This window comes from Corvus kubaryi, unplaced genomic scaffold (genome assembly GCF_017639235.1).
Source record: "Corvus kubaryi isolate FWS band 111438036 unplaced genomic scaffold, C.kubaryi_AGA036_p1.0 37397, whole genome shotgun sequence".
Lineage (NCBI taxonomy): Eukaryota > Metazoa > Chordata > Aves > Passeriformes > Corvidae > Corvus > Corvus kubaryi.
The window spans coordinates 6644624-6657222 of NW_024581136.1; the positions used below are offsets into that span (position 1 = coordinate 6644624).

General features: G+C 35.4%; 1 protein-coding gene across 4 annotated transcripts in view; it reads right to left on the reverse strand.

Moving 5' to 3' along the window:
• Window positions 1-12599, reverse strand: part of XRN1 (5'-3' exoribonuclease 1) — a 42010-nt gene that overhangs the window by 2399 nt on the left and 27012 nt on the right. Inside the window, exons 33-44 of one of the 4 annotated variants that reach the window (XR_006018434.1) lie at window positions 12191-12286; window positions 11849-11963; window positions 11265-11329; window positions 10761-10871; window positions 10274-10399; window positions 9802-9958; window positions 9304-9479; window positions 8976-9089; window positions 8771-8894; window positions 7622-7773; window positions 3284-3421; window positions 995-1138 (exon numbers count right to left, since the gene is read on the reverse strand). Coding sequence is in view for 3 of the 4 variants with exons in the window: in XM_042042504.1 (XP_041898438.1) it covers window positions 7132-7422; window positions 7622-7773; window positions 8771-8894; window positions 8976-9089; window positions 9304-9479; window positions 9802-9958; window positions 10274-10399; window positions 10761-10871; window positions 11265-11329; window positions 11849-11963; window positions 12191-12286 (1527 nt within the window). In the remaining variant the exon portion in view is untranslated. Of the gene's footprint in view, window positions 1-994; window positions 1139-2577; window positions 3422-4395; window positions 7423-7621; window positions 7774-8770; window positions 8895-8975; window positions 9090-9303; window positions 9480-9801; window positions 9959-10273; window positions 10400-10760; window positions 10872-11264; window positions 11330-11848; window positions 11964-12190; window positions 12287-12599 lie in introns of those variants that run through there. The other 3 variants (XM_042042506.1, XM_042042505.1, XM_042042504.1) reach the window with 3 other exon arrangements.

Consider the following 12599-nt stretch of genomic DNA (forward strand, 5'->3'; position numbering starts at 1 on the left):
TCTTTGACTATTTCTTGACATCCAGCTAATAGATGTATGTCAGAGAAAGGTACCAAGTACTTCAGTATCTGATTAAGAGTACTTTCCTTTGAACTAATTTAATTTATCAAAACTAAGAGCATAATAATAATTACTTAAAATCTCTGATGAAAGCTCCCTCAATAAGATTCAACATGTGTAACTGGTATAAAAGGCTAAAACCACTCCAAACATTCAAAAATTAAGAACCCTTGAGAAAAAATCCATCTAGATATCCTTTGTGTTTGTACAGTATCAGTACAAGTGGGGCCTGTCTCACTGCAAGATTAAGCAAAACTTCAAAAACAAAATGGATGCAGGTTACTTTTTTCTTTTACAAGCTCTTAATGTAGCAAATACATAACCTTCTGATTGCACAGAAGTGACCATGTAAAGTTGATTTCTTCTTGCAGATCTTGAATTCTGTTTAATATGTTAAGAAAGAACTTAATTTGTGGAAAAAGATAACCCAAACCAACTTGCAGAGCTTCAATGCATATGTAATCTTAGTTATCAAGAGCATATATTAAAATTGCTTAATTTATGAAAAGCTTATGAAACACAAATTTTATATTGTTGTTCTGTTTGTAATATCATAAAAGTAATGCAATAAAATAAAGGAGGCAATGGGCTTTGAGATGTGCATAGCATGTCCATATGTGACTTCTCTGGCATTAGTTTATATTGTTTTGTCATAAATAATGTCATTCCCACACAGGCACTCTCTGTTTATTCAAAACATCTGTCACCCTCAGAGAAAAATCTTATTGCCAATATGCATAAAAGCCCCAAGTTCATCCTGGCACATGCAAGAAACATTAAATTTGAAGTGAAAATGTATGGACACTTTCCTGGTAACAAGCCTGCATAACCTGTATCACCACCCAGAGCCCTCCTGTTTGAGTGAGAGCATGTGGCTGCCACCTCACTGCTCAGAGGCAGGGAGCTGGCACACCTGGGGTCACATACCAAGTACCTCAGCAGCAGTGTCTGTACTCCTGCATCTTCTCTGCTGAAATCCTCAGTTTCTTTGCTCTGTGGAAAGCGTGGCTGGTCTTATTTTTTACTGGACTATCAAACCAAATGAAGGAGTGGAGGCACTCCAGGGACTTGTCCAATGCTGTAGCAAAGGAAAGGGTTATTAAGTAAAACCAATCAATTGGCAGAACATTACGGTCAAGAAGATCCCACGCTGCTAGCAGGGACAGCAAAACCCCTACCATGAGTGATTGATATTGAATATTTCTAAGCAATGTCATCACAGTCAGCATGTTTCAGTAAGCAAGAAATATACTTCGGAAGATGATGCCAAGCAAGAGACCTTGAGAGATGGAACTGCTACAGACCCAGCAGACCTAATTCTCAGAAAAAAACCCATGATCTTGACACTGTCTTGACATTTTCTAGGACCAGATTATTAAATAAAATTTCCAAATTAACTGCATTTTGAATAGTTAAATTTTTTTTTTTTTAATGAAGGTATTCTCAGGTGCTGTTTCTATTGTGTGACTGATACATTGGAGCATCTTCATTCACCCAAGGCTTCCAGTATGAATCAAACTTGCCGCTGGCACTGCTAACAGGATTCCAGACACTGAAATCTTGTAGACCAAGACCCAAAACTTGTAATGCATGTGATTTTTAAATTTATCTTCTCTTCCTCAGCTGTTTTTTTGGTCAAGATACATCTACCCTACCTACTGCCTCCTCAAACTGTGAGTTACCATTTTACCCCCTTACTTAGCTCTACCTTTTTTATAAGTTTTTACATTATGAAAGCATTGACCTGGGGCTCATAGTCAGTTTACACATGAACAAGAAAGAGCTCACTAATTTCTCTTGCTCCATTGGCTGGTGCAGCCCACATCCATCATTCATTAAGACTGACCTGAAAACTTAACAAACAGACCAAAATGGTTTGCATAATGCAAATGTTGCTGCAATAATTTACCGTATAACCCTTTCTCATCAGTTCCTCCTGCACTCCTGCCAGAAGTTACCACTCTCCTCGAAGTCAACAGACAGAACCACATACAATTACATCACTTGATGAATCATGTTAGATTTGAGGGTAATCTGAGCTTTAGGCAGCCATGGGATGTTTCTTAAGGAGTTCCATTCTTGCTAAACCATTCCACCCTTGCACTACAAACTGTACCAACCCAGCTGTTTTTGGGGTTCCATGATGAACTATTATGAAAAATAACACAGGGGAGAGTGCCAATCAGATTAATTCCTTGATAAGGTTCATAATGTGGCAACACAGTTTGGCATGACCCAGAGGAAGCAAGTAATAAGAGACTGGTTAAGCCAGGATTTTCACTAGAGAATTGCACATCCAATCTGTGCCCACATGAGGTTTTGCACTGTGCCTGAGGCACAAGCAGTCCTTCCTTTCTGCCAGCTCTGCAACACAAGTAAACTTTGACAGGAAATGAGGTGGAGTTTAGGACAATCAATTGTAAACCAAGAATTTATCTACCAAAGTAAGTGAAGTGAAAACTGGTGTACCTACTCTGTTAATGTTTCATTATTTGACCATTATTTTTTACTTCGCCTAAGGAACATCTACATTTGGAGAAGTACAATGTGTATTAACAAGGTAATGTCTATCATCCTCTGGATGTCTCTTAAGGAATTATTGTGTGGACAGAAAATGACATAACTATGAACAAATTTAAGAAAATGAGTGATTGAGCTCCTGTATATATGTGTGTGTGTACATACATATGATGAGTGGTCATGTGCACCTAGAAAATTCAGGGCTGAACAGCTCTTTAAAAGAACATTTATTTCAAGTCTAGAAATTAACAAAAAATATCTAGAAATTAACAAAAAAATATTAAAAAGACAGTAAAATGGCCATCAATGAGGTTTAATTAGAACCAAAGAATGGAGGCTAAAGGGATGAAATTATTGTTTCAATAAGACCTAGCCATTAGAAAAAATTGCAATTATACAAAATACAGGACTAAGTGTGGTTATCAACTTTCATAAAGCACTGCCAATGCAGTGATGTTTACTGACCAAGTTTTACCAGAGAAAAAAGTTTTAATGAAAAATGCTTTTTCTGTCCTTTCAAATAATAGGAATCAGGTTTACTGTTTGCACTGGATGGCATTGTGACCATTCCTTTTCAAAGCAGAAATGAAACAGGAAATTTGTAAATTATAGAAAAATAAGAGTAAACACCCCCTCAAAAATTGACAGCAAAAAGGAACTGTTGTTGGAACCATGGATTCTTTAATAAAGAACAGCCACTTACCTCATGATCCTAGATTCTTCAAAACATTTATCAGTTACAGTCTCAATATTCATGGGTCCTCATGCACCTGAATATGAATTCTTTTGGCCAAGAGTGTGTATTCAGACTGCCCTTATGCCCTTGATGTCACTGTGTACCCTTTTCCAGATACAGAAAGAGAAGAACATAACTGTCTCTAAGCAGTAAGGAAGGCTGATTATGGAACATACAAGGAGATCACATTGCAAATAGAGTAAAACTACATCCTTACTGTAAGTAACAATTTCTTCTTTGAGATTCCTCACCCTCAGGGGTTATCTATATAGTAGTTCAGATCAACTGAATTAAATTGAACAAAAGTCCTGTAGTTTTTGAATGGGAGTGTCCATGCAAGATTTACTCTGCACTAACTGATCTATTTTCAAGTTATCCCTTTATTTAATTTGCTTGAATATTCTTTAGTGCTATCTATTGAGATGGCAGGACTCGCTATGCAGGGTAACAGCAGTTAGTTCATTGACTAATCATCTGAAGACAGTTTATGAAATGCAAGATTTTATCTTGGTATCTTCAAGTTGAGCAATATGACCTGAGTGTATACACCAACCAGACTTGTTCTATACAGAAACACCAAGTTGCATACACAGTTACACAAAGTTGCAGCAGCTGCTCATGCTAAGAGTGTACTCCATTCTTTATGCTGGTTGCTTTAAACAAGCTACTTCACACTACAATGTGTAAGAAAGAAAATAATATTCTGCTTTTCAGCCATCAGCTTGTTAAGAATCACTAGGATTGATCTTATTGGATTATAGGAAAATAATCTTACTGACTTTTCTATAGGGTTGGGTTTTTTTAATCAAATTGGTGACAAGGCCAAAAAAATTTTGGAAGATCAGTATCATGTTAAATGCTTTTAATTGCAAGGTGACCAACAGCCTTTTGAAAAAAAACTTTGTATTTTGAGCTCAGTTACAAGTTGTAAGCCATCAAGAAACAGTCAGAAGGTCAGGTGATACTTCTGAGAATCACAGAAACTGAGCTTCATGAGATTTAATTTATACTGTAAACTTCTGGATTGGAGCATACGCAAGTTCCCGTGTAGTATTTGGAAATAAAACAGTGGAAATAGGTAATGTTTCTTGTTTCAATATTTAATCCAAGCAGACACAGACACAGTTTATAAAATTACTCTATTGCATTAGAGTTCTAGATAGCATTTAGGTTTTACGAATGTTTTTCCTTCGGTGTAGCATATATTCATATTCCAAAATATCTTTGCACAGTCTTTGTGCAACTACATGCTAAAAATCTGCAAATGCACACTTAACACTAAACAGCACAAAAAATACATTCTGTATCCATTCATATGCAAATTTAAAACATTTCACTTGGCAAATAAACAATGAAAAGTTATTTTAAAAAAATCAGAAACTACAAAAACGCGCACATAAAAGTCTTCCCTTTTGGATTTTTAGTAAAATACTGCTCTGTATAAGATCTAATGAAAAACTCCAGTGCTTACAAAATATTTTATATCTATGAGAAAAAGAAATGCTTAAATTTATATCTGTATGAGTTAAACATAATGACCTTGTTAAAATATAAAAATTAAAGGGGACATGGCATAGATCAATGCAGATGTCACATCTATCAGGACATGTAAAACTGTAATTAACTGGGCACCAGGCAGTCAGTATCACAGAATAGATAAACTAAAAATCAGGGACAAATACAATATGCAGCAGCTAAAGAATAAAGTGTTTAACCACCTATATATACTACACATAGCAATTCCACTTGAAGAGGGAGCAAAAATCTTAGTCTGAAGTAGAATAATTTTTAAAAATTGCTGTGTTCACTGATATATATGAGTACAGCATCCTCCATAACTTTGTTTCTCAAAAATCTGCATAAATTTGCTATACAGGCACATCAAAATTCTGTGATGCAATAGTCTAACATAGCCTCATCTCTGTCATGGTGATTTTCAAACAGGTATTTTCTCTTTATGATCAGATAATTCAGATAGATATGGTGTACTAACTCAATGTCACATAATGACTTCTAAAATATTGGCATGGCAGCATCATGTCAGACTTGTGTTGCTAATGACAATAAAACCCCAAAAATACAACTTTCCCTTCACAGAATGTGGCTTTGAACCTCTTGAGACTAGATGACTATAAAGAGAACAACAAAATCAATGTAATTTAAGACTATATGTAGACTATTCCACAAGTTTTGTGATACTAAGTAAAATAAAATTTCTTAACCTTGTTTTTACCTCTGTGATCCTTTTTATAGGGCTTGCTGCTATTCTACGAATACTGCTGAGCCAAAAGCTGTTTCAGAGAAATGAAAATTAAAAAACCTGTAACACAGTAATAATGTGAAACTTCATACTACACTAAGAAATGGAGGCAAAAAACCAAATGAAATAAAGTCTACAGACTTGCAGACTCAGAATGAAACCTGTTCAGAAGCAACAAAATACATCACTCAGGTATGCTTTATTTCTGGTTCCTGGGCCTTAAAGGAAAAATATTTTTTTTTTTCTAGAACAGATTAGAATAAAGAAGAAAAATAAAATTTAGTCAATGTCAGTATGCAGCACCAACAGGGTTTCAAATTTCTTCTTAGACTGAAGATTTTATATTAATGTCCATAAGAATGGTACATGTGAGTTAAAAACAGTACAAAGACCATTGAGCCTTCTCTTTTTCCTATATGAGCTAAGAATCACATAGTTCTGTCCAAAAATTCAAGTCAGCTTTTTGTGTGAATAGTCTTATGGAACCAATAGCAACACTTTCTGATAATTTCATTTTGCAACACAGAAATTCTCTCACAAAATTAAAAAAATAAATATTAAAAGTCACTAGTAACAAAAAATAACCTACTACAGAGAAGGTTTCAGGGCACAGGTTATTAGAGGAAGAAAGAAATGTACTCTAAGTAAACATAAGTTTGACAGCCATCCGGCAAAATGGGACATCTTTAAACTCTGGCCATTTTTATAGTTTAGAAAAAAATCAGGATATCACAAGCATTTAGGAGGCTATGCACATCTGTAGTAGATAACTTGGTTATTTTATCATTGGAAAACAATTAAATTGGTAAATAAAAAAAAATTAAATGTACTTTAGCAAAGGGGTCGCTATTTTGCAAATATAATTTTTTTATTCAACACATCCTATAAATTAATCTCCTGGAACAGACTGTGCAAGAGCAACCACTTTTTGCCACTCCAACACCAGACACACAATAACACCTATGTTCTGAAAGCTGTAAAGCTGTTGCCCTCTAGTACAATACCCAGCAGTTCGTACTTAAGAGTGGACTTAGCAGTTTCTTTGTAGCCAGCTTTTAGTTACGCTGATTCAACTCAGAAGGACTGGGAGAGCTAATATAAAAGCTGCATTTCAATAATTTTTCCTTTCTGTCTTATTACACTGTTTAAAAAGAAGCTAGAGTACAAAATGTCATGCTAAACACTGTTAGATGCCCAACTTATTACTGCTCCATATCCCTCCCAAAAAGCACATCAAACCTGAGTTAAGGTTGCCACTATTATTGCTGCTTACCCAATATCATCTGTAAGCCCCTGTTTAAACACCTAGGCACAAGGGATGGCATGGCAACCCTAACTCAGTATTTCCTGGCTTTTGCTAATTTAAGTCAAAATAAAACAAAGTTTTAACATAATTTTTATAGTTTTAATGACAACCTGAAAATCATAGCAATAAAATGTATTTCCTTCTATATTAAAGTGGCTGGTCTTTTTAATAAAGATTTCTGATTTTTTTAAATGCTAGAACATAACAGTGGGGAAAGAGTTAAAGATAAAATACACCTAGCTACCAGATTTATTCTGAAGATTTTGGTGCGCCAAAATTGACAGCCAGTTTTCTTGGCTTTCGCTTGCTGGATGTATTTGGTGTTGATTTGTTATGAGGAACACTTGGAGTAGCCACATTGTCTTGAAATGAAACAGTGGATTGAGCAGCTTGAGGAGATTTTAAAGAGGCTGAAGAACTATCTTGCTGAATGTGGTCAGAAGACATTGGCTGTTCATTCTTTAGTGGTGCAGCTTGAGGGGAACTCTGAAACTCCTTGAGTTCAAAGTTTTTCTTGCTAGCAGCCCTTTTTTTAGTTACCTTTAAATTAAATAAATATTATTTAACAGAATGCATTCTCAAAAAACTGAAAATAGTCCACTTTCAGAAAACATGCATACATATTTTAACAATAATTTTCTAATGCTAAATAGTACTTCACAATGGGGATGTTGTTGCATTCATCTTGTAGGCACATTTTTTACAAGAAACAATATTAACACAAACCTGCTGCTCTTACCTGCAGAGGTATAAACTGATTGTGAGAACCAACTGGTATAGTTCCTGCAAGAGACACATTTCCTGGATAGGAGCCAGGATAATAATGCTTAGGCACTGGAGTCCCCCAGGACACCGGACCAAACATGTGAGATGATGGAGGCATCATATTAGCTACGAAAAGAAGAAACTTTTAGCTCACTTTCCTCAAAAAAAGGATATGAACTCCCCAAGAGCCCAGGACTACTCCAACTACATCTGTCTGCATGTTGTTTATCTTTCCAGTAAAGCCTCATATGCTTCATGTTTACTTCAAAATAGCTAAGTATTTATTTATTATCAAAACCCCCCAAACAAACAGAACCACACCTAGATGACAACACAACTAAGAGCACTAAAGTCATGGTATCTGCATTCCAGAGTGCACATAATTTGGGATCTCTGCATTCTCAGCTCAGCCAACTGTATTAGCAGAAGGCTGCAAGTTTAGGTCGTTGTTTTGGAACACAGCAACAATAGAGCAACCCCATGGAAAAAGACATGTAACATCTGCTGTATGGGTTTCTAGGATGCTACAATGGTGCTGACTCATTAATTCCTAGCTGTGAATGTGAACTGCAGTAGAATACAAAACAGCCAGGAGCCAGAAATATCACCAGGACTTTTACCAGTTTTTGGGGGGTTACTTACCATGCTCGCGTTTGGCAGTGTACAAGAGGACTGTGATGTAGCTTTCACTTCAGTGAAAGTTGGTTATAGACAAATAAAAACACTATGCATGGAGAAACATTAACTATATGGGATGAGGGGAAAATCTATGTAAAACATCAAGGAAGCTATTTCTTACAAATTCTGGACTGGGACTATTTGCTTTGAAATGACTACTGTTATTTTGAAGGAAATAAAATGGAAAAAGCACCTAAGACTGAATGGATAAATACATTCTTGAGGAAAACAAATAATTAATAGAGATGATTCTTTATACTAAATTAATCTGCACATTGTTGAGAAGAGGATCACGTACTGTTCTCAAAACTGTTTAGACATACAAGTACATACATGAAGACTAAAAAATGGGGCTTTCTGGAAGGCATTCATTTTCATATAAAGAACCACCACAATTAGAGGATATCATGATATTATTTGAAATGTGTACTAATCAAACACCTACCTGGGGGCTGTGCAAATACTGGAGGAATTGATCCAGGTGGTACAGGAACTCCTAGCGGTTGATAATTTGGAAACACTGGTGGAGGCGGAGGTGCAGGTGAAGCAAAGCTTACTCCTACAGAACTCTATGAAGAAGGAAACAGAAGTTTACCAACAGATGCAGTGCAACAGAGACAAAGATTTGAAAAGATTTTTTACATCCTCACCAAGTGCTGTAAAGCAAAGAGCGCGGCTTTCTCCTTCGCTTCAGCTTCGGAATGACACTGTGGTCCGTGAACCAATAAACCATTTGACAGCTTTATGTGGCAAACTGTCATGGTCTAGAAAAAAGAGAGAAAAGATTTTTGAGGGAATTTGTGTTGCTAACAAACTGTGAGACAGAAAAAGACATTTGTTTGTTTGTTTGTTTTAAAAGAAGGCAACAAAGGGAGCTAAGGTTTATTTTCAGATAGATTTCAGTGGTCAGTCCAAATATTTAATATGTAACAGTTGATACTGAGCTGAGAGCTTGTACTTTTTCAGAAAAAACTTTACCTGTGGTGTTTTCAGGAAAGAGAAATCTGGTTGTGACATTCCAAGAAGAGAACAAATACGAGAAAGTTCAGAAACAGTAGACAGTGCAGGCTGTGGACAAACGAAAGGGTGACCTCCAGTTTCTATTGCTGGTGTGTTCTGGGGGCCTCCAGGGCTATGCTTGTTCATATAAGCAGCTGACAAAAGGGAAAAAAAACAGCAGCTGTATCACAAGTATTTCCTGCACTAAAATAATGGCAACTTGGTTATTAGCAAAAAAAAAAAAAAAAAAAAAAAGAAAAAAAAGCTTATTTGACTTTTTTTCTTGTATTTTCATATTTTTTTTAAAAAACCCAGGAGACTATGTCTGAAGAGAGTTTTAGATCCAAGTATAGAAGTAGAACTGAAAAAAGATGGAAATTTTATTACTGTATTTTGATAAACAGTACTCTGCTGAAACTGTGTTCTAAAATGTCACTACAAGGTGAAGCTGAATTATGAGCTGATGGTTAAACATACCCATTTTTTTTGTTGGTCTGTATTGCACAGCAGCTCCATGGCAATCCTGTCTACTAGAGGGAGCAGGAACATCATTAATTTGTGATTTCACTTCATTCCTTGTTTGCAGATCTGAGCCATCTATCTTCAAAATCTCTTTGAGCATCTGTGTTCCTTTCTTTAAAAATAAAATAAACCACTCAGGAACATGCTGGCATTCAGATAACATGACCTTCTTAACACTGATTATCATAACTGGTAACAGAATCTGAATTTTTATTTTCCTATCAGTTATATTTTATCAAGCAAAGATAACAGCATCTTAGCATAAACAAATGTGTTTGCTGATTTTCTTTGATAATAGCTAATTAAAAACTCATTAATATTTTTTAGAAAGCAGTATGAGGTTTCATAGAGTTTCTTTAAATAGAAACATTGATGCTAAGATAGCAGATGCTAAACTGCAATGTAATGATTCCTGCAGCATACAGACCATAGCAAATGACTGTGGTGACAGATGTTCCTCATTTGTAGCTCTCGCTTCCTTGGAATAAGTCTGCACTTCATTTTCTTTGGAAATTTTCAAAGAAGCTAGAAGACTTTCCAGTTCATTGTCCTTCTTAAATTAAAGAAGAAAAGAGGTACATCAACTTAGTGTATTTACAAGCAGATGCAAGAGGAAGGGTATATGAATTTGAGGTTAATTTTATTCTCATTCAGATTTTTTTCTCTCAGCTTGGGCAGGTCACAGTCACGTCTGTTCAGAGTGTGAACACATACCCAGAAATTGCATCAAGTTCTACATATTAAAATATGCAAGTATTGACCAAGAGAGAATTGATTTAAAGAACAATCAAAGTCACACAGGTTTGTCGTCCTTTTTAAACATGAATTTGCACACAAGTAACCAGGAGCAATTGAACTGGACTGGAAACTAAGTTACTCAAAGAGTACAAGAAAGTCAGCTCTCTAGATCCTACCTTTCCACCTGTGCAGGGACCATCAACTGCAGCCTTCTGAATTACAGGCATGTTGGGACTTTCATTCCTCTTCAAAAGTTTGACATTGTACTTATTCACACCTGCAAAATTCTTAAAGAAATTGCAGCAATTATTATTGAATGCTCTTATTACTCGTTTTAACACAATCATATTAGAAATGCATCTGCAAAGAGCTTTCACAAGCTAATATTCTTAGAGGATTTCAGCTTACTGAACACCTAGCATTTGTGTTTTTGCATTACAGCATAGCTTTTAGAGTCTAAGAGGAATAGGAAAGTTGTTTGGTATCATCATACATTTTACGCACTCTCGCTCATATTCTGTCTATAAACCTCCAATGAAAAAAAAAATCTCCAAAATAAAGTTTAAAGTTCACCTATTAAAAGAATCAACTAAGAGGCCAGTTAAAGACAAATCTGTAAAATTATAAATCACATCAGAGTAAAATGAAAGAATGGATTTACTCAGTACAGACAAAATTACCTGCTGGTTTGACATTTTATTATGTGGTTGACTTTCACCTCTTGTAACTTTGGAATCTTCTTTAACTACAAAAGAATGCATTCTTTTGAAATGCTCTTAAAAACTGTAATAATCAAGACTCAAAAAAATTAATAACTCCATACAAATACACAGAGTTGCATTAATTTGAAAGGTTTTATCAAATGCTTAATTCTTACTTCATAGGTCATTTGGTGTATGCTTTTCTTCTAGGATAAAATAAAATTAAGTATATCCAATAATATATCTAATTTTCTGTTCTACAAATATGATCACAAGCAGATTTTCAAAGACACATGTGGTTTTTTTATTTGGTTTTTATATTAGATGGGTGGCAAGTCAACAGAACACAGAACAACTTGCCTAAAAGGTTCAGGATTAAGGGTGGAACAATCCAATATGCACATCAGGGCCATTATTTGACAGTAAACAGTGCAATGTAGTGTTGATAAAAATATAATAAATTATTTCCTGTCGATAACTACAAAAAGCTCATCAGACATTTCATTGAAGGTCAGATAAAGCAAGTAGTTCTTCTAAACAAAGTTCCTAATTATAGTACTTACATTTTTTATAAGGCTCCTGTTTTCTTTGCTGACATTTAAAGCTGCCGTCATTGAAGCCTGGCTTATAAAACTGATGGCCAGTTCCCAGCTTGATTTCCTGAGGTAGAACTGCACCCTAGGGTTTCAAACATCAAAGCTTAACCAGAAAACTGAGTATCTATTATTTACATAGTAGCGCCCTATGATTACCCCTTTCCAGAGCTATGCATACAGCATGTAACACCACTTTCATCTAGAGGATTTATTGGTAACATGAAGTTTTCTGATACAATGAACTGATGTATGAAATTAAGTACCTTCATATTTCGAAGGCAGGGATCTGTTTAATGTTTCTATACAAACCTTCTCGTGCATGTTTTGTTGAATGTGATGAGACTTCCCAGAACTCTGCAATGACTGCCATATGCTGCAGAATTCATCATCTTGCTTACTCTGTGCCTGACAAAATAAAAAACAAGACCCCCAACAAACTGAGCAGCGATAAATTCAACTTTTGAACAGCTAAGTATGTACCAAGACATTCTGGAAATTGTAAGGTTCAAGTTTAACAGTCATCTGAGGAGATGACAGATATTTTCATAGTAACACTAGTACAAGTTGCAGGTAATTAATTACAAAACAAGCTGTTGCAGTAGATTGCATTTACAATTTTTACCAAGAATCACTACTAAACTTAAATGAGCTTCGTTTGTTTTGCAAGTGGCTTTGTTGTGTTATTAACTGAAGTTACGAGTACAGGAAAGATGATTAA